The sequence below is a fragment of the Enhydra lutris genome, unplaced genomic scaffold (assembly GCF_002288905.1).
Source record: "Enhydra lutris kenyoni isolate GAN:26980312 unplaced genomic scaffold, ASM228890v2 scaffoldscaffold13, whole genome shotgun sequence".
Taxonomy (NCBI): Eukaryota; Metazoa; Chordata; class Mammalia; order Carnivora; family Mustelidae; genus Enhydra; species Enhydra lutris.
In genome coordinates, this window is record NW_019154097.1 from 3,812,601 (window position 1) to 3,833,809 (window position 21,209).

At 39.3% G+C, this 21,209-nt stretch overlaps 1 protein-coding gene across 1 annotated transcript in view; it reads left to right on the plus strand.

Annotated features, from left to right (window-relative positions):
• Positions 1 to 5,811: 5,811 nt before the first annotated feature.
• LOC111146012 (phospholipid-transporting ATPase FetA-like) overlaps positions 5,812 to 21,209 on the plus strand; it is an 83,724-nt gene continuing 68,326 nt past the window's right edge. Inside the window, exons 1-9 of the mRNA XM_022501375.1 lie at positions 5,812 to 5,847; positions 6,310 to 6,322; positions 7,432 to 7,490; positions 12,034 to 12,147; positions 13,048 to 13,146; positions 14,717 to 14,778; positions 19,508 to 19,580; positions 19,964 to 20,034; positions 21,115 to 21,197. Coding sequence (XP_022357083.1) covers positions 5,812 to 5,847; positions 6,310 to 6,322; positions 7,432 to 7,490; positions 12,034 to 12,147; positions 13,048 to 13,146; positions 14,717 to 14,778; positions 19,508 to 19,580; positions 19,964 to 20,034; positions 21,115 to 21,197 — 610 coding nt within the window. The remainder of the gene's footprint in view (positions 5,848 to 6,309; positions 6,323 to 7,431; positions 7,491 to 12,033; positions 12,148 to 13,047; positions 13,147 to 14,716; positions 14,779 to 19,507; positions 19,581 to 19,963; positions 20,035 to 21,114; positions 21,198 to 21,209) is intronic.

The following is a 21,209-nucleotide window of genomic DNA, read 5'->3' on the forward strand; positions in this document are numbered from 1 at the left end:
TCCTCAAAATTAAAAAACAGATTACCCTGGGGCATCTAGGTGGCTCAGTCAGTTAAGCGTCCAACTCTTGATCTCGGCTCAGGTTTTGATCTCAGGATCATGAGTTCAAGCTCCACACTGGGCTCTCTGCTGGACATAGAACCTACTTAAAAAGGGGCGGGGGCTGGAGAATAAAACTATCCTACAATCCAGCAATTGCAGTACTGGCTATTAATCCAAAGAACACAAAAACACCAGTGCAAAAGGACACATGCACCCCTGTGTTTATAACAGCACTATTTATAGTAGCCAAGATATGGAAGCAGCCCAAGTGTCCATCAACTGATGAATAGATAAAAAAGATGTGGTATACATATACAGTGAAATATTATTCAGCCAGAAAAAAAAAAAAACAATGAAATCTGTGCTATTTGGAGCCAGAGATGCTAAGCAAAATAAGTTAGAGATAGACAAATACCATATGATTTCACTCATATGTGGGATTTAAGAAACAAAACAAATAAGCAAAGGGGAAAAGAGAGAAATCAATCAACAGACTCTTAACTGTAGAGAACAAACTGATGGTTACCAGAGGGGAGGTGGGTGGAGGGGGATGGGTAAAATTTGTGATGGGGATTAAGGAGTGTACTTGTTGTGATGACATTGGATAATGTATGCAATTGTTTAATCACCATATTGTATGCCTGAAACTAATATATCACTGCATGTTAACTAACTGGAATTAAAATGAAAACTTTTTTAGAAGTCTATGATCTTATGCTCCTGAGAAATGTAATATCATTTCCCAGACCTGACTGTTTCTCCCATGGGACGTAGCTCTGCCTCTCAGTCTTGAGGAAACTGGACAAAATTATTCTGAAGTTTATCAGAAGAGAAAGAAGAAGAGCCAAGAAGACTTTTAAAAAAAAGACTTGCGGGGCACCTGGGTGGCTCAGTGGGTTAAAGCCTCTGCCTTCAGCTCAGGTCATGATCCCAGGGTCCTGGGATCAAGCCCCGCATCGGGCTCTCTGCTCATCAGGGAGCCTGCTTCCTCCCCTCTCTCTCTGCCTGCCTCTCTGCCTACTTGTGACCTGTCAAATAAATAAATAAAATCTAAAAAAAAAAAAAAAAATTGCTTCCATCAGAAAGGATGAATACCCAACTTTTGTAGCAACATGGATGGGACTGGAAGAGATTATGCTGAGTGAAATAAGTCAAGCAGAGAGAGTCAATTATCATATGGTTTCACTTATTTGTGGAGCATAACAAATAACATGGAGGACATGGGGAGATGGAGAGGAGAAGGGAGTTGAGGGAAATTGGAAGGGGAGGTGAACCATGAGAGACTGTGGACTCTGAAAAACAATCTGAGGGTTTTGAAGGGGCGGGGTGTGAGAGGTTGGGGGAGCCAGGTGGTGGGTATTAAGGAGGACACGTATTGCATGGAGCACTGGGTGTGGTGCAAAAACAATGAATACTATTACGCTGAAAAGAAATTTTTAAAAAAGTAAATAAATAAATAGATTTATAGAATTAGTACCAGAATAGTACAGACAGTTCCCAAATACCCATATCAGTACCCTCTGTTGTTGATATCTTAGATTAATATAGCATGTTTGTCACAATTAAAAAAAAAGACTTGCTATCCTGTATTAAAAGTTACATGATTTAAATGAAACAAGATGGGATTGGGAGAGAGACAAACCATAAGAGACTCTTAATCTCAGGAAACAAACTAAGGGTTGCTGGGGGTTAAGGGGGAATGGATAGGGTGACTGGGTTATGGACATTGGATAGGGTATGTGCTATGGTGAGTGCTGTGAATTGTGTAAGACTGATGATTCACAGACCTGTACCCCTGAAGTAAATAATACATTATATGTTAATTAAAAAAAAATGATTTAGTGACACCTAGGGAGCCCAATTGGTTAAGCATCTGACTCTTTTTTTTTAAGATTTTATTTATTTATTTGACAGAGAGATCACAAGTAACAGAGGCAGGTAAGGGGTGGGGGAAGCAGGCTCCTCGCTGAGCAGAGAGCCCAATGCGGGGCTCGATCCCAGGACCCTGGGATCATGACTTGAGCTGAAGATAGAGGCTTTAACCCACTGAGCCACCCAGGCACCCTTCTTTTCTTTTTTAAAAAGATTTATTTATTTATTTATTTATTTATTTGACAGAGAGAGAGAGAGAGAGAGAGATCACAAGTAGGCAGAGAGACAGGCAGAGAGAGGGGGATGCAGGCTCCCTGCTGAGCAGAGAACCCAGTGCGGGGCTTGATCCCAGGACCCTGAGACCATGACGGGAGCTGAAGGCAGAGGCTTAACCCACTGAGCCACCCAGGCACCCCAAACATCTGACTCTTGATAACGGCTCAGGTAATAATCTCAGGTTGTGAGATCAAGCCCCACATTGGGCTCCATGCTAGGTGTAGAGCCTACTTGAGACCTTCCCCGCCTCCCGCTGCCCCATCTTTTAAAAAACAAAAGTGGAAAGGATGAATTAAGATAGTCGAGGAGCAGGGGACCCTAAGTCTTATCCCTCAAATACAGCTAGCTAGTTATCAAATCATTCTGAATACCTGAGAAATCAATCAGAGATCTGAGAAAAGAAATGCTGCAAGTCTACAAGTAGAAGAGCCATCTACCTTTTGGAAGGTAGGAACTGCAGAGACTTGAATCAGGGGTGATACAGCTGAGGATATGGCATAGAGGAGGGAGTCTGCTTACAGAGGCTACTGCAAAGTATTATAAATAGTGGAGTGCAGAATTGGAACTCTTAGAAGTCTGCTACAGTGGGGATGTCCTGGCTTAAAGGTGCTTAGGTGGTGAAACATTCCAGAATGTGACAGCATTGTCTCAGGACCCCAGGGTCAGAAGAAGAATGGGGCGTGCCTGAGTGGGGCAGAGTTCACAGATGTAGGAGTGGGGAAGCAGGCTGAAAACAGTAAGTCTAGGTGCTGTCTTTCTGCTCTACATTGCCATAAACTGTGAACTGTTACATGGTTGCACAATCACTTTCCTGGGAGGGGTCCAGCAAAAGGCAGAAGGTAGTGAGACCCTCCTCCCTCCCCCAAGAGGAACAGTGGAGGTCTACTCCACAGGAATCCATAAAATTGGGGGTTTTGAAATTTAGTCACAGGCCTGAGATAAAAACAACTCAGTCACAGGGCAGGTGAACACTGAGTTCTGACGGAAACCAGGGAGACAAGAGTGATTGGTTGCTTTTCTATGAAGGCTCACTGAAGAATGGGGGGTGCAAACTTCCAGCTTGGGGCTAGAGAGTGGGGTGCCACCATATTCACCCCACCCATCAGTGCTGAAAGCCTTCAGGAGCAAAACAGTGCTACAGAGTGGAATCCAGATTTGCTTACACTGAGCCCAGCCTCTGTGCAAGGGAGGCACGTTTTCAATAGGGCGAGTCCATCTGAGAATCAGTGCAACAGACCCCTCTGCCAGAAGACCAGCACAAACAACTGGATCATACCAAGTTTACTGATCACAGAAGGTTGCAAAGTTTCAGCTCCTGGGGAAAACAGTGTATGGTATTCTTTTTATTTTTATTCTTTAGTCTTATAGTATTATTTTGGGGGTTATTTTCTTATTTATTCAATTCTTTTTTATTCCTTTTTAATTATTATTTTTATATGTATGTTATATTTTTTATTTTTGTTTCCTTTTAATTTATTATATTTTATTTTTATATATATGTAAGTTTTACTGTCTTATTTTGGAAGCTATTTTCTTTCTCTCTTTCTTTCTTTTTTTTTTTTTTGTGGCAGCAAAGCAAAGTTTTGTGTTGTTTTGTTTTGTCTTTAGCAAAGTAAGGTTTATTGAGTGATGGCAAAGTGACAGTACAAAGCTCCTGAGGAGGGGGAGGGGAATCTAGTTTCCTTTAACAAGAGTTCTGGGCCAGATTCCCAGGCTTCCCAGAGGAATTCTACCAAACATTTAAAGAAGAATTAATGCTTATTCTTCTGAAATTCTTCCAGAAAATAAAAATGGAAAGAAAATGTCCAAACTCATCCTATGAGGCTGGCATTACCTTGATCACAAAACCAAGCAAAGATCCCACTAAAAAGAATTACAGACCAATATCCCTGATAGACATGGATGCAAAAATTCTTACCAAGATACTAGCTAATAGGATCCAACAGTACATTAAAAGGATTATTCACCATGACCAAGTGGAATTTATTCTTGGGTTGCAGGGGTAGTTCAACATTTGCAAATCAATCAATCAATGTGATATACCACATTAATAAAAGAAAGGACAAGAACCATATGATCCTCTCAATAGATGCAGAAAAGGCGTTTGACAAAATATATCATACTTTCTTGATAAAAACTCTCCACTGTGCAGGAGTAGAGGGAACATACGTTAATATCATAAAAGCCATATATGAAAGACCCACACCAAATGTCACCCTCAGTGGGGAAAAACTGAGAGCTTTTCCCCCAAGGTCGGGAACATGTCAGGGATGTCAGCTCTCCCCACTGTTGTTGCACAAGTATTGGAAGACATAGCCTCAGCAATCAGACAAGAAAAAGAAAAGGCATCCAGATTGGCAAAGAAGAGGTCAGATTTTCATGTTTCACAGATGACATGATACTCTATATAGAAAACCCAAAAAAAATGCCACCAAAAATTTGCTAGAACTGATACAGGAATTCAGCAAAGTCACAGGATATAGAATCAATGCACAGAAGTCAGTTGGATTTCTATACACTAACAATGAGACAGAAGAAAGAAAAATCAAGGAATCGATCCCATTTGCAATTGCACCAAAACCCATAAGATATCTAGGAATACACCTAACCAAAGAGGTAAAGGATCTGTACTTTGAAAACTATAGAATACTTATGAAATTGAGGAAGACATAAAGAAATGGAAAAACTCATGGTTAGGAAGAACAAATATTGTTAAAATGTTTATGCTACCCAAAGCAATCTATACATTCAGTGCAATCCCTATCAAAATAACATCAGCATTTTTCACAGATCTGGACCAAACAAACTAAAATTTGTATAGAACTGGAAAAGACCCCAAATAGCCAAAGGAATGTTGAAAAGAAAACCGAAGCTGGAGGCTTCACAATTCCAGACTTCAAGCTCTATTACAAAGCTGTAATCATCAAGACAATGTGGTACTGTCACAAACACACACACACATAGATCAATGAAACATAATGGAGATCCCAGAAATGGACCCTCAACTCTATGGTCAACTAGTCTTCTTCAACAAAGCAAGAAAGAATATTCACATAGAGAAAAGACAGTCTTTTCAACAAATGGTATTGGGAAAATTGGACAGTCACATGTAGCAGAATGAAACTGGACCATTTCCTTATACCATACAAAAAAACAGACTCAAAATGGATGAAAGACCTAAATGTGAGACAGGGAACCATCAAAATCCTGGAGGAGAACACAGGCAGCAACCTCTGTGACCTCAGCCACAGTAACTTCTTGTTAGACACCTCTCCAAAGGCAAGGGGGAAAAAAAGCAAAAATGAACTGTTAGAACTTAATCAGGATAAAAAAAACTTGCACAGCAAAGAAAACAGTCAACAAAACTAAAAGGCAGCTTGTAGGATAGGAGAGATATTTGCAAATGACTTGTCATATACTTAATACTTAACTATATAAAGAACTTATCAAACTCAATAGCCAAAAAAAAAAAAAAATCCAGTTAAGAAATGGGCGGAAGAGATGAACAGACATTTCTCGAAAGAAAACATACAGATGGCCAATAGACACATGAAAAAATGCTCTACATCAGTCATCATCAGGAAAATACAAATCAAAACCACAATGAGATACAACCTCACCATGGCTAAAATTAACAACTCAGGGCAAAGGATATTGGTGAGGTTGCAGAGAAAGGGGAACCCTCTTACACTGTTGGTAGGAATGCAAGCTGGTGCAGCCACTCTGGAAAACAGTATGGAGGTTCCTCCAAAAGTTAAAAATAAACTAACCTCCCATCTAGCAATTGCACTACTAGGTATTTATCCAAAGAATATAAATATTGTGACCAGAAGGGACACCTGCACCCCAATGTTTATAGCATCAATGTCCACAATAGCTAAATTATGGAAGGAGTCCAGATGTCCACTGACAGATGAGTGGATAAATAAGATGTGGTATATACATACAATGGAATATTACACAGCCATCAAAAAATGAAATCTTGCCATTTGCAATGGCGTGGATGGAACTAAAGGGTATTATGTCAAGTGAAATAGTCAATCAGAGAAAGACAATTATCATATGATCTCACTGGTATGTGGAATTTAAGAAACAAAACAGAGGATCATAGGGGAAGAGAGGAAAAAGGAAAGCAATACTAAACCAGAGAAGGAGACAAACCATAAGAGACTCTTAATCATAGGATAAAAGCTGAGGGTTGCTGGAAGGGAGGGGATGTGGAGAGATGGGGTAACTGGGTGATGGACATTAAGGAGGGTATGTGATGTAATGAGCATTGGGTATTATATAAAACTGATGAAGCATAGGCCTGTATCTCTGAAACCAATAATATATTATATGTTAATTAAATTAATTTAAATTTTTAAATGTTTAAAAAAATAAAAACAGAAGATAGAAATACACACAAAAAATTTTTCATAACACAATAATGGGGTCACTATTTTTTTTAAGATTATATTTATTTGACAGAGAGAGCACAAGCAGGGTGAGTGCCAGGCAGTGGGAGAGGAGAAGCAGGCTCCCCACAGAGCAGGGGGAGCCCAATGTGGGAGTCAATCCCAGTATCCTGAGATTATGACCTGAGCTAAAAGCAATTGCTTAACCGATGAGCCACCCAGGTGCCTTGGGCTCACTGTTTGTAATAGTTCATAAAACATGCGTTTTGATGTGATGGTTTTGTCATGTGTTATAGTTATCAGGCTCACTACTACCAAACTGCAGGTCCTTGAAGTCAGGGACTGTGTCTTACTCATCTTTTTATCCCCCCACAAGATCAAACACACTGGCCTCTGTACAATAGCTGCCTAATAATGATGTATTGATTTAAATTTCATTAAGTAAGTATAGGAAAAGCTGCCTTGGAAAGAACCTCAAATACCTTAAAATAAGGTCTTGGGATTGACTAATTGGAGAGGGCTGGGTTTCTGTGTTTAGCAGTGATGTTGGTACAGCCATCCTGTTGTCTGTGGAGACATCACCTAGGATTATTACTGAGAGACATTCACGGTACAAAACACCTCGAAAGTTTCTGGTCCTTTTGCCTCCAGAACGCTTTAACACTTGAGGATTTCCATTTTTATTCCATCTTGATTCTTCTAATAGAGACAAAAGCCCCATTTGTAGACATAATCCTCCTCAGCGAGAAAGTGTGAAGATCTAGTGAAGTCTTCACTAGCAGCCAGCATCCCAGGCTGATCATTAGAGGATTATCCTTCTCATCATTTCTTTCCTCTTTTTCAGAACAAGTGAGATATCTGCAAGCTAATAGCAGAGAACTCAACTCTACCTTTGGATATCCCGTGAGTATCAGGCCTCTAGTTACTTCAGGGGGTTAGTTTTCTCCTCTAATATTCCCCTTTGTGAGTAGGGCAGGAATTCATTACAGATGTAGATCCTACAACATAGGTTCTACTTTCTTTCAAGCTCCTATACAATGAGGGCTGGTGTAGTGAGGGCTCAGAAACCAAAATTAATTCTGGTGACCTAGGCTCAGGAAAGAATATATCTCAGATTTTGGGTTTCATATATAACTTCTAGAAAAGAAATACTGTAGTTTTTTTCTTGCACAAATGAAGTCGTAGTTCAACAATCTTTTTTTCCACTTGGAGATCTGTAATAATACACAGATCTAACAGTGGAATGGTTTTTCACTGTTTTCAATATACCTTAATTTATTTTACCAGTCTCCTATTGATGAACATTTAAAATGTGTCCATTCAGGGGTGCCTGGGCGGCTCAGTCAGTTAAGTGTCTGACTTTTGGTTTTGGCTCAGGTCATGATCTTGGGGTGGTGAGACTGATCTCCACATCAGGGCAGAGTCTTCTTGAGATTTTCTCTCTCCCTCATTCTCTGCCCCTCCCCTGGCTCATGTACACACACTCTCTCTCTCTCTAAAATAAATAAGTAAACCTTAAAAAAAATAAAATGCCTCCATTCATATCCAGGTGTCCCCTCTAAAAAAATAGTCCCCAGTGTTTTGTATGATAAAGGGTTCTGAATGAACACCATTAATCATAAACTTTGTCACATTTGTGTGAATATATCTTTTTTTAAAAGACATTTTTGTTTTAGAGAGAGAGAGAAAGTGCAAGAGCAGGAGGAGGGGGCAGAAGGAGAGAGGAGGGGAAGCAGACTCCCTGCTGAGTGGGGAGCCCAAGGCAGGGTTCTATCTCAGGACCCTGAGATCATGACCTGAGCAGAGACCAAGAGTTGGACGCTTAACCAACTGAGCTACCCAGGCACCCCTTGTGTGAATATATCTTATGAAAATTTCCTAGAAGTGAATTGGCTGGGTCAAAGGAAAAACACATTAAAAATTGTGATGCATATTGCCAGACTTCCCTCTAAAAAGATTATATCTACTTATATTTCCACTTACAGTAGAGACTGCTCATTTTTCCATATTGCTGCCAGACTAGGTATTATCAATCTTTTTCATCTTTGCTGGGCTCTTGAATGAAAAATGATGTTTTGTTATCTATCCTTTCTTAATTTCAAGTGAGTTCAGTAATCTTTTCATGCTAATTAACCTTTTGTATTTCTTTTTATGGAAACTACCTCTTTGCCCATTTTCTATTAGGTTGCTCATTTTTCACTTACTTATTAATAACTCATAAAGAGATATATATTTCAAATTCATATTCCAGCACTTATCCTTGCCCACCACTGCTCCCTGTAGAGAACTATTCATTTTACTTTCTTGTATATTCATCAGTGCTTCTTTGTGTAAATAAAGCAAAGCCGCTTTCTTAAACTGTTCAGAAGCTTTACAGATATCCTGGAGATGTTTTCATAATAACTTTTTCCTTCTTTTCTTTTTTCACCTGCATAGTATTTCTTATGTAGATTTAGCATAGTTTATGTAACCAGTTTCTCAAAATTGGCATTTGGGTTGTTTCTAGTCATTTACAGTTACAAGCAATGTTTTTATACATGTTATTTTGTGCATGTACAGCTATATCTATCTATTTATCTATCTATCTATCTATCTATCTATCTATCTATCTATCTATAGCTGTAGGTATATAAATACATATATAGCCATACATATTTGTAGTCTCTGTAGGACATTAGTTTATGATTTCTGAGTTAGAGAGGTTCTAGATAATAACAGTGTTCAGGGTATGGCCATGGGAGCAGATTTTCTTTCCCCCTTTCTATCTTCTAGACATTTATGAGAGACATTATAATGCAATAAAACTAGATTTTGACATCAGACAGACCTGAGTTTGAGCACAGCTCTACTCCTTACTAACTTTGCATCTTTAGTTATGTTTTTTAACCTTTCTGTTCTTGAGTTTCCTCATCTGTGAAAAGGGCCTAATTCACTTTACATGGTGCTTGTGGGAGTTAGACATAGTTGTGAATAATACTGTCTCTCTTTCTGCAAGAAACTATTGCTTCTTGAGGAAAGAGTACAAGTTTCATTCATCTCTGTATCCACAGTTTGCATCACAATATTTGGCACATAAAATGGCATTTGATAAATTTACTGAATTTACCTTTTCTTATGTATTTAACAACCATTTCATATCCATGGCCAATTACTGATTTTTCTCCTGTTCTCTACTCTTTTCCAGTCGTATTCCTTTTCTTCTTCTCAGCCTCTAACTTCTGATTCCCATTGTGGCCTTGGCCTTATGTTCTCCTCTATTCCCTCATTTAGCCAACAGTCAGGTTTTACTACCTAAATAAACAGCCCAAACCAAAATCCACCACCTCTATCATGCTTAAATTTTGTCACCTCTGCCAAAAAAGAACTGAACACTGAAGAAATTCATAGTTAAACAGATGTTCTACATTCTTTAGATATTCCTTCTGGTTTGACATAGAACAGAACACTCTGGTTGCCAAGTTAGTAAAGAAATACTGATATTTCTGTCTTGATATAGAATCTGCAAGGCTTTTGTCTTTGTTTACTAAACAAATGCTACTAAGTGGGTAGAAACCTGAAATACGATAATTAGTTATAAAATCAAATGGAAAATCAGTAGTGAAGGCTTGCTACTTCAGTAAGGCTGAAGATCAGAAAAGGTCTTTGGTTCCAAGTTTCAGAACCTTCTGTACTTAGACACTGAAAAATTTAGAGTATCTCATGATCAAAGAAAGCTATTTCTATGTTAGAAGAACATTTTCTCAGAGTTAGAATGGCTAATAGAAATCATTTAGTTAGAACTTCATTCAAGACAGACCTATGAGCTTCTCTGGGATAGATATTGTTTAATTTTTTTCAGCCTCTACTAGTATAGCCCAGAATAGGGCTATGAACAGAAGAAGCCTTGAGAAATCTATAGTGTTTGATTGATTACAAACTAGAAAATCATAGAGAAAACACCAAGGAAATCTTAGTTGTAACTTGGATCTCTAAACTCCTAAGGTCTATGACTACCTTCTCTTCCTTAGGAAAATAGAAAGACATGTCTTGACCGAAGAGCCTATCTAGTCTTCCTGGGCAAGTTTTAGACTTAGGACTGAATGGTTTTCCAAGAGAAGGTCTCTGATGCTTTCCCAAGGCAGAGTCCAGCAAGATTTTTCATACTTGAGCAATATTTATACTCCAGGACTGCATGTGGATTTTTTCTCTTGTTTTGGCCTTCTAGATGGAGGAGGTAGGGGAGAAGCCTGTCTTTAGGAAATTGTTTGGTTAAAATTGTTATTCTTTTGCTTTTCTTGAGCTCTTACATTCAAGCTCTGACGTCTTAAGTCAAATGATCGAAGACCCAAAGGTAGAAAATAAGATGATCCTGTCATCTTGAAGTCAGAATTGAAGAGGTAGCAAGTTCCCATTTTCACTCAGCAAAATCCTAACTCACATGTAAACCAAAACTATTCAGGCTGTCAAGACAGTTAAAAGGCAAGTGACTTCCCAATGCTGACAGGGATCAGTATGGGAATCTTCAGTGGGCTCAACTTGAAAGAGTAATTTGCTTTTGGCACCTGATATCCTTCAGCATTGAAAACAGTACATAAAGGTACACCAAACTGAATTTGCCAGGCTTAGAAAAACTTCATTTGAGAGCTCTGGAGTAGAGCTAATATAAATGGCAGACTTGCCTACTATTTAGGGCTGAGAAGGACTAGTGGGTGAGGTAAGATGACACTGAAGGATCTCTGAATCTATGAAAAGAAGGCATTTGGATAGCTATACAAGTGAACTGGGGCTCAGGGGACAGCACAGTACCATCTCTGCAACTGATTGTGTGATCTTTGGCAAATAACCTCAGTGCCTCAATTTCCTCATCCTCAAAAAGTGATCATACAGTCCTCTCCTCATAGGGTTATTGTGAGGAATAAATAAGCTGCTACATATAAAATGCTTAGAACAGTGCCTTGCATGTAGTAAGTATTCAATAAATGTAAGCTTTTATTGTTGATTTTATTATCATTTTTTCTTTTTTTTTTTAAAGATTTTATTTATTTATTTGACAGAGATCACAAGTAGGCAGAGAGGCAGGCAGAGGGGGAGGGGGAAGCAGGCTCCCTGCTGAGCAGAGAGCCTGATGTGGGGCTCCATCCCAGGACCCTGGGATCATGACCTGAGCCGAAGGCAGAGGCTTAACCCACTGAGCCACCCAGGCGCCCCATCATTATTATTAATAACATCAATAAACAAAGAATTCCATGCCTCAAAAAAGTCCCATATTGATCAGACTTACCTTCTTGCATTCTCTAGGTCTCCAAGAAAAGTGTGAGACAAACACTTCTTCCCTCCCTCCCCCTCACCCCATGGTAGAAGAACTAAGACTTTTTCTGTTTCAAGGAGTGGTCTTGGTGCTTTTTGTTAAAACTGGGAGGTGGGGGCTTTTGTTCCTCTAATTGTGCTTGTTTTCTTTTACTCACAGAACAATACCATCAAGACCTCAAGATACAGTGTCTTTAACTTCTTGCCCCTGAACCTGTTTGAACAATTCCAGAGACTTGCAAATGCATATTTCCTCATTTTGCTATTCCTACAGGTATTAACTTTTGGGATCTTTTCCACAGAGCATTTTATCACTATCTCTGGGATCTGGTTACATAATCAGTTCTTCTCCCTAAACTGAGAAATGTCTCTTTAAATAACAGGCAAATGGATGGCCTAAAGTGTCTGGGCAATCCTATAGAGTACTTGTGGTCAGGATTAGGTGGGATGAAATAAGTCTCTACAAAAGCAAGGACACAAGGTCACTGAATCCCAAGGAAGGATGTGCCTGCATGGCCACAGTTCAGCTTGACCACAGGAGGTCACATACTCTTCACCCCGACCACAACTACAACTCCATTTCTCATTCATTCCCAGTCTTCCTGACAGAAAGTTAACATTCAGGAATTCTGAGGAAAAGAATGGTTTAGAACATACGAGTATCACCACAGGGCGAGGAAGCAGGGCAGTTCTGGACCAAATTGGGAGAGAGGAACGGATTGTCTCTTTTCCCCTTATGTTGAGGGATAAAGGAGGGGATGTGGTTTTCCAATGTCCGCTCTTCTCTCCCAGTTCCCCTTACCTCTCACCAGAACCTTCATCATCAGAGGAGAAATAGCCCATCAAGACTATTGTAATGGAGAAAAAAAAAAAAAGACTATTGTAGTGGATTTGGGACAGATAGCTGGCAACTTACTGTCTCCTATTCTTTTGTCCTTTCTTGGTGATTTTTTTTCCTCTTTTTTTTTTCTTGGTGATGTTTACAAAATATTTATATCTGTATTATATATTTACTTATAATACTTATATTTCCAAAACAGTGGAAAGCAACTAGGATAGTTGAATTTTTTATGAACCTGTGGAAGTGAAAGAGTTTGGGGGTGGGTGGTGCTGGTAGGAAATATATTGTCCTTTAAGCTTTCTGAGCCAAGTTTCTTCCTTTTTCCTCTCACAGTTGATTCCCCAGATCTCCCCCTTGGCATGGTACACGACTGTGATACCCCTGATGGTGGTGCTATCCATAACAGCAGTGAAGGATGCCATCGATGATGTGGTGAAGTGGCTTTTTGGGCTCCTAGTCCTTCACTGTACCTAGTTGGGTTGGGGGGCAAAAAAGGCTTCCCAGAATTACCTAGTGCAAGGAAGAAGCACTGAATGGAAAGAGATGTTTCCTTTCCTTGCTTCCTTATCCATCCCAGAGGAAAATGTAATTCCCTTAGCCTCAAGATTGGTGGTCTATGCATGGCCAGAAAGTAGCAGTGCAAGACCTCTCTCTGTCTTCCTCTGCCACCATTTAGCCCCCTTTCAGGCTTTCTTCCAGCTCCTTTTTAATAACCCACCTCTTCCCTCACTTGGCTTTCTTCAAGTTTGTGCTCATCTTCTTCCTTCTCCCTTTTTTAATTCCTGTTCCCTTCCTCCTTCTGTCCCCTCCTCCCTCTTTGATCTGTTCTTAGTTTTCTCCTCCCATTTCCACATTCCCCTTCTCCTCTCTAGCTCTCCCTACTTCCCATTCCAATTTTCACTTCTGTAAGGTATATACAGCTAGGAACCCTCTGGGTTTAGAACTCCTTAGGACATAAACAGAGGCCAGTTTCTTTCCTGGTCTTGGAGGGAGAAACTGGCTCACAGTGAGCTGCTTGGCATCCTCTTTGCTCCTTACAGCAGGCCTGGCATAGAACGGTGAGAGTGAAGCCCCAGTACCAAGCCTGCTAGTGGGATTTGGGAAGTCAGACCTCTTGACCTGCCTCCAGCTTCCCTAAGAGAGTCCTTCTGATTTTGCCAGGATAGATTTTTAGACCAAAGTTTGTGAGCTTGATGTTACGCTAGCTTTTTAACTCTGCAACTCTTTTAAATCCATAATTAGCCATGTAGTGAAATTTTAGTCAAAATTCAGATGTACAAAATGTGACTTTATTTCTCTACAGCTAAACTCAGTATATCTCACAACTACCACCCCACCATTCCAAACCTTTTTAATGAGAGCTGAAAACTAAACTTGCCAATTCAAGGTAACCCAGTTACTTCTGGGTTAGAATTTACTTTTTTTAGCATAAGCATGCTGACAAATTCAAGATTCTCCCTGTCCTCTTCATAGTCCTGCCTTTTTCCCAGGGAGTAATCTCACCTGGAAGTAGAAGATTCATGGGAGCATCAGGACATACACTTCTATTTGGTTTTTGAATAGAAGACCTCTGTTTCTCTTTCCTTAGTGCATCTCCTGTAGAAGCTTCTGTGTGTTGACTGTAGTGGAGGTATGCTTGAGAATTCTTAACTTTTCCCTGCTCCTACCAAGGTGTTCACAGGGACTCTGGTCCTGTCCATCAGTTTTCATTCTCTCCTCTGTGGCTTTAACTAAGATGTTTGTTCTCATTCCCCCAGGCTTTGGCTTTTGATATTTAAAGCCAAGATTTTGTCTCTTTCTTTTCTCTTCTTTTTCTGACCTTTTTTCGCAGCTTCTTTGAGACAATCAACCTCTTACCCTGGTTTTAATGATAGAAAGGCTTAGGAGGTAAAGGAAAATTATAAATAAGGAGTACTACCTTGGGTAGTATTTCAGAATACTAACCTTCTACATGCAGTTTGCTCTATGCCTATTTCCTGAACATTTTCTTGTGTAATTTTAGAAAAGGCACCAAAATGACAATCACGTCAACAACCGTTCTGTTCTGGTGGTGATGAATGGCAGGTAAGTCATAGGGAAACCAGTTTAGGTAGCTCAGTTCTGGGAAAGGGTTGTCTTTGCTAAAGCTTGATGGTGTTGGGTACTTTGGAAAGGTAATTCAGAACAGTGAAAAGAACCTAAGGTTGAACATAAGAATTTGTTTCTAGATCTAGCGTACACTGAATTTGCTGTGTGACCTCAGATCTCTCTGAGCCTCATATTTCTTATCTATAAAGGAAGATAATATTCTGTACCTTGGAGGATGTTGCAAAAATGAAAATGAAATAATATATATTAAGGTATTTAGCAATTTACGACATACAAGTGATTATTATTAATGTAGTTGTCAGCATGAAGATATGTGTCTTTAGAACATAATTAGATTCTGGCATGGCTTATTGGCCATTATACTATATAACCTTTGATCAGGTCATATCTTCATTAACAATCTAAAGAAAGTATTGGCTAAAAAAAAAATAATAAAAATAAAGAAAGTATTGGTGTTGACCCTATTGCTGTGGTGTTTGGTGATAACTGTCTAAAGTGTTGTCAATGAGTCTGTGTTTATATTTGATGATGTCCTACAAAATTTAAGCAATTTACTTTGTCAGGAATATACAGAGGCAGACATAATTCCTACATAAAACAAAATATGGAAACTATCATAAAAGATACAAAAATTATTATAAGAATTAATAAAAATGAGAAATCATAACTGGTTAAAGGAATCAAGGAAGACTTTCTGGAAGAGCTAATGTCTGTGCTAGGCCTTAAGGAATGGGAAGAATTCAACAAATAGAGATTGTAAAACAGGAAAAAATGACCAGTGTGTGCAGTAACATGATTGTAAATAAGCACGAACATGAAGAATTTCAAAATTGAAGTCCAGTCTTTGTTCACAGTGGCCTTACAGAACCCCCAGGAGCTGTAGTTTTAATCACATAATTCTTCTACGTGAAGTTCTTGGGTATCTAATCCTGTTATTTATTGTTACAGCTCATTCTTATTCCTGGTGGATTATTTCCTCAAGTGTTTTGGTCTGTTGAAGCCTCTCATAAGACACCACCAGAAAAGTCAGTTGTGATTAAAAAGAAAATTTAAAAGAAAGGAAGAAAGGAAATAAAAAGAAAAAGAAAAGAAAAGAAAAGACAAAACTCAGTGTCTTAGAAATTTTCAGGGCTAGGGAATTACTGACCAAATGGATCTAGTCAAATGAACTCCTCAAGTAGTTTGGGCACTTGGGTTTTGAAAGACTATTGGAGGGGCACCTGGGTGGCTCAGTCATTAAGAGTATGCCTTCCGCTCAGGTCGTGATCCCCCAGGTCCTGGGATCCAACCCTGCATTGGGCTCCCTGCTCAGCAGGAAGCCTGCTTCTCTCTCTCTCCCACTTCCCCTGCTTGTGTTCTGTCTCTTCCTGTCTCTCTCTGTGTCAAATAAATAAATAGAATCTTAAAAAAAAAAAAAAAAAGACTAAAAGTAAGACTAAAAAGAATCTGTCATAGAGTGGTTTTAGGGTGGGAGGTCACAAGTAGGGCCCTGGTTAGTTTTTATAAGCCAGTGTTTAATTGAACACTCAGTGAAGCTGATTGTTCAGTCTGTATTCCAGAAAGTGGCTTTCTTTTTCTAGAATACATAGTTTTGAATAGAACTGCTATTGAAAAATTTGTCTGTTTTGCAAGTTGTGATTTCTGCCATTTTCATTTCTCAATAATTTTGGTTACAAGTACATCATTAGTGGAATTTTCTTTATAAGAATTCTAAATCTTCTGAGTTGAGGTTGTATCCCTTTTGAGGGTTGTGTGTTTGCTTCTGCCACATAACTCAAGGATATCACCTACTGAGACCAATTTGAGGAGTTATAAATTTGAATCCCATACCTCATTAGTCTATACATTCTTAAGGGGGAGTTCTCTACTGTCTGACGCTCAATCCTCCAGAGTAAGACAGACAAACTTTCTTGCCAGTGGTTTGAATTTTTTTTAGACTACCCTTTCCCTAAAGGTGTTGCCCTTTCAGAGTCCTGGCTTTATGAGGGGTTCTTAGTTCCAACTCATTGCCTCTCAAGATCCTAAGGCTTCATGTCCTGTCCCTCAGTGGGCTAAATTAAAATTCAAGTCACTAATTATTAAGATTGGCAATTCCTTCCTTCACTCAGAGCAAGAACAGCTTCAGAACATGCTGACTGTTTTGGATTTGAGATCCTTGTTTTGTTTCTCCTGGTTCCTTACTTTGTGGTAAGCGTAGCCTTACTTTTGAAAGAATGTTTGCCTTAGCATATCTAGCATTTCTAAATGTTGGTAGTAGAAAAGGTACCATTATGTCACAGAACTTCAGGAGGTACTATTCACAAAAAAAAGAGACTGTAATGTGAATGGTCTCCTCTGGAGTCAAACCCCTGCCTTCTCTAGCTCTCGGGTTGTGTTTTCTAAACCAAAAGTTAGAATGCAATGCCCGGAAAGTATTCTTATGGCGTAACAGGATTTAATATTTTAAACTGGAAGGCAGTATTTTTCCTTATCCTAAATTTGGGACACATGATTGTTATAATGTCCAGGAAAAAAATTGGTAATAGTTTGAAGCTCCTATGTAATAAAATATAAGCTGTTAAATCTTTTGGAGAAGCCCAAATGGTGTAGCCCTTCTTGCCACATTTTACTGGTGAAAATCATGGCAGACAGAATGCCAGAGAACTACCAAAAGTGAATGTGGCATCAAAACAAAGCAAAACAGTTATTCAGATGTTTTTCTGCAAGTCTTGTAGCTACTCCCTTACAAAACTATAAAGCAGATTCGAAAATTAGTAACAAAATAAGTAAAGGTATTGGATTTTATCTGCGTAAAGATGACACTTGAAACCAAGGGAAGGAGGATGTATAAATAGTGGTTTTACAACAAAGTCTTACATTTGTGTTGTAACATGCAGAGAGGGGTGGCAAAGTTGGTTGGGCCTCCAGCTCTTGGTTTTGGCTCTGTTCACAGTCTCAGGGTTGTGAGAGTGCGTAAGACTTTCTCTCCCTCTCCCTCTGCCCTTCCCCCACAAAAATAAATAAATAATATTGTTAAAAATAATAACAGGCAGAGAAAATTGAATTTGTAAAAAGATTTAAAGAAATATAACCCAGGAATTGGAAGAAAATTGTCTAAAAGAAAGAGTGAATTTATATAAAAGATTTTTTTTTTTTTTTGGATAAAAGAAATTTGGCCCTTCTTAAAGAAGTTATCTTCCCAGAAAAGGCATTCTGAGAAAACCCATGCCTTTGTGTGTCTGGCAAAGTTGTGATGTATGTCATGCCTACAGATAACAAGGCTTCATTTGAAGGTAAAACAAGCAATGGCATCCAGGTATGCCTTCTCTTTGCCACATCTTTGGGTGCTTAGCATAACAGAATTGTTGCAAAGAGGTAGCTCGTATTTCCAAAATGCTCACGGCACTGTGTCTATCTTGCCTAGTTCTTTCTCAGAAAGATTTAGGGCCTCTGTGCATTTAGGGAAATTGAGATACAAAAAAAGGAAAGGGAGAGAGCCAGTTACTACTGTAGAATCTGCTCCTACTGCCATCTGCCTTTTGTAGGAAATGAGGATTTGAGGGGTCAAAAGTAATCCAATTTTAAGGAAAGTTGATATAATGAGCCCTGAGCATTATATGCAACTGATGAATCACTAAACTCTACCCTGAAACTAATAATACACTATATGTTAACTAACTTGAATTTTTTTAAAAAAGTAATCCAGGGGTGCCTGGGTGGCTCAGTTGTTAAGCAGCTGCCTTCAGCTCAGGTCGTGATCCCAGGGTCCACATCAGGCTCCCTGCTCAGTGGGAGGCCTGCTTCTCCCTCTCCCACTTCCCCTGCTTGTGTTCCCTCTCCTGCTGTCTCTCTCTGTCAAATAAATAAATAAAATCTTTAAAAAATTTTTTTTTAAAATAGGGCTCCTGGGTGGCTCAGTGGGTTAAGCCTCTGCCTTTGGCTCAGGTCATGATCTCAGCGTCCTGGGATGGAGTCCTGCGTCGGGCTCTCTGCTCAGCAGAGAGCCTGCTTCCCACTCTCTCTCTGCCTGCCTCTCTTGCCTACTTGTGATTCCTCTCTCTGTGTGTTAAATAAATAAATAAAATCTTTAAAAAAAATAAAAAATAAAACAATCCAGTTTTAACATAAGTAAATAAAATTGGTACAGCTGTATGATAGAATACATTTTTATCAAAAATAGTGAGCCAAAAAAAATAGTGAGGCACATCTTCTATAAGTGCTCTGCAAGACATAAAAAATGCAAAGTGTAGCAAATTATGTATCTAGTGTGTAACTTTTAAATGTATGTGTTGTATTACTGGATTGATATTTTCTAGAAAGGAATACAAAAAATTACAGTTGCTACCTTGAAAAGCAGAACTTAAATCAGGGGAGAGAGGAGAATTTTTCCTTTTATATACTTCTGTATTAGTTGAACTATTTTTTACCATATGCATATATGCATATTTACAGTATGCATATTCCTTTTAGTGAAAGAATAATTATGTGTGCATATGACTACAAGTGCTTTTATAGAGTTTTAGAAAATCGTTATGACCTGAAGTCAAGAGAAATGGGCCCCATTCTTGATTATTGCAAGGATTCATCACAAACCAGTTTGGTTCTCCTGTAAGTCTTTACTCCATCTCAGCCTTTTTCTTTCTCTTTTTTATTTCTTTTCTTGATTGTCAAAGAAGGGCTGTGGAGAAATTCTCAGAGCAGGCATTCAGGGCTCATTTTCTTACAGGATAAAGGAAGACAAATGGATGAATATTCAAGTGGGAGATATAATAAAACTAAAAAATAATCAGCCTGTCACGGTGAGTACCTCTTTAGGCTGTGGCTTTTTCTTTTTTGACTTGAGTGAGTACAAAGGAACACTTTTAGCACTGCTGTGGCCACTGCTTTTGGTGACCTCTCTCTGCCTCACTTTGCACAGAGATTAACAGCTCCTGTGGTAAGAAGCTTGATTTTGTCTGTCTCTCACCATAGCTATAGATAAAGAATGACTTGTTTGGGGGGTGGCGGCGGGGGGGTGCTGTATGTGGTAGCAGCAGAGGGTCCTAGACAAAGAGAAAAAACCAAGTATCTATAAAATTTTTAGGATGAATACCTGTTCATGAGGTAATTGCTTTTGTCACACTGTAATATTAAAAGTCTGCCTTCCTGCTTTCCTTACCTTCTCTGACTTTTCTGACCACAGGCTGATGTGCTATTACTCTCTAGCAGTGAGCCCTATGGTCTGACATATATAGAAACAGCAGAACTGGATGGGTAAGTGTCCCTTCCTGATAGTCATTTAAGACAATTGAGCCACCTTAATATCTCACTGAGGGAGAGCATGATGCAGAGAATGAATTTTATTCTCAGATGGAAATGCCAAAGATGCTAGAAATATCCAGATAAGCGAAAAGAGAAGGCCAGGCCCTTGGGACCTCAAGTCTAAGACTGAGCTCCTAACAGCAATAATCAAGCATCCACTGGGTGCAGAATCTGAACAAATAAACTCTATATTCTCCATCTCTAAACTGGAGACACTCTGGCTATATTCAGTAATGCTGAGTGATAGGAAAGAGGTGAATAGAACTGTAAAATTTCAGAAATTTTTTTTAAGAGTTCCATAGTTTCCAGTGGGAGTTAAGGGGGTGGGGAGGATGAGCATGGGAGCAATTATTTACTGATAAAATACCGTGTTCTATAAAGGATTTAAGGTAGAGATTAATTAACATGCAAAAGCTAAGGTCTTAGGAAGATAGAGGCCATCTTCAGAGAGCTTGTCCTATAGGGTTTTCTATCGATTGCATTCTTACAACTATTCCTCTTGGTGCTCACAAGCTTTTTGAAATGTGGCTTCCATTTTTGTTTCTGTCTGTATGCATTCCTGTATCAACAAGTGGTTAACTGGGATTCCTTCGTGTGTCCTATAACTATTTATGATATGAGGAGTATGTTTACTTGGAAGTGTGCAGCAGTCTTACCAAGACCTGCTCCTTATTCTTGAAGGGAGCAGGTGCCACCTTCAGGTTGTTTTGTGATGTCTCTTCAGTTTGATCAAGAGCACCTGACCAGCAAGATTTCATGGATTGGTTGAAGTAGAGGTGGTGTGTTGCAGGGAATGAGAGCAGGGAGAGGGGACTGAGTGGGCTAACTCTTGGCTTCCTTGTGGAGCCATCTACCTCAATACTGACCTTGAGAGAGAACAGTAGATGTGACTCTCACAGCTCAAACCTGTAGCCCAAGCTTTACTAGCAGTATCTGTATTCTAAAATCCCATGACCAAGTGGGAGAAACTGGACCCCTGCTGCTGTTGTGCATGTGTCCTGTGCTCTGGTGACTCTGTGCCATTTGCTTTAGTGAAACCAACCTGAAAGTGAAGCAGTCCATCTCAGTTACCAGTAACTTGGAAGATAACCTGGGGCTGCTGTCTGCTTTTGATGGTGAGTTAGGAA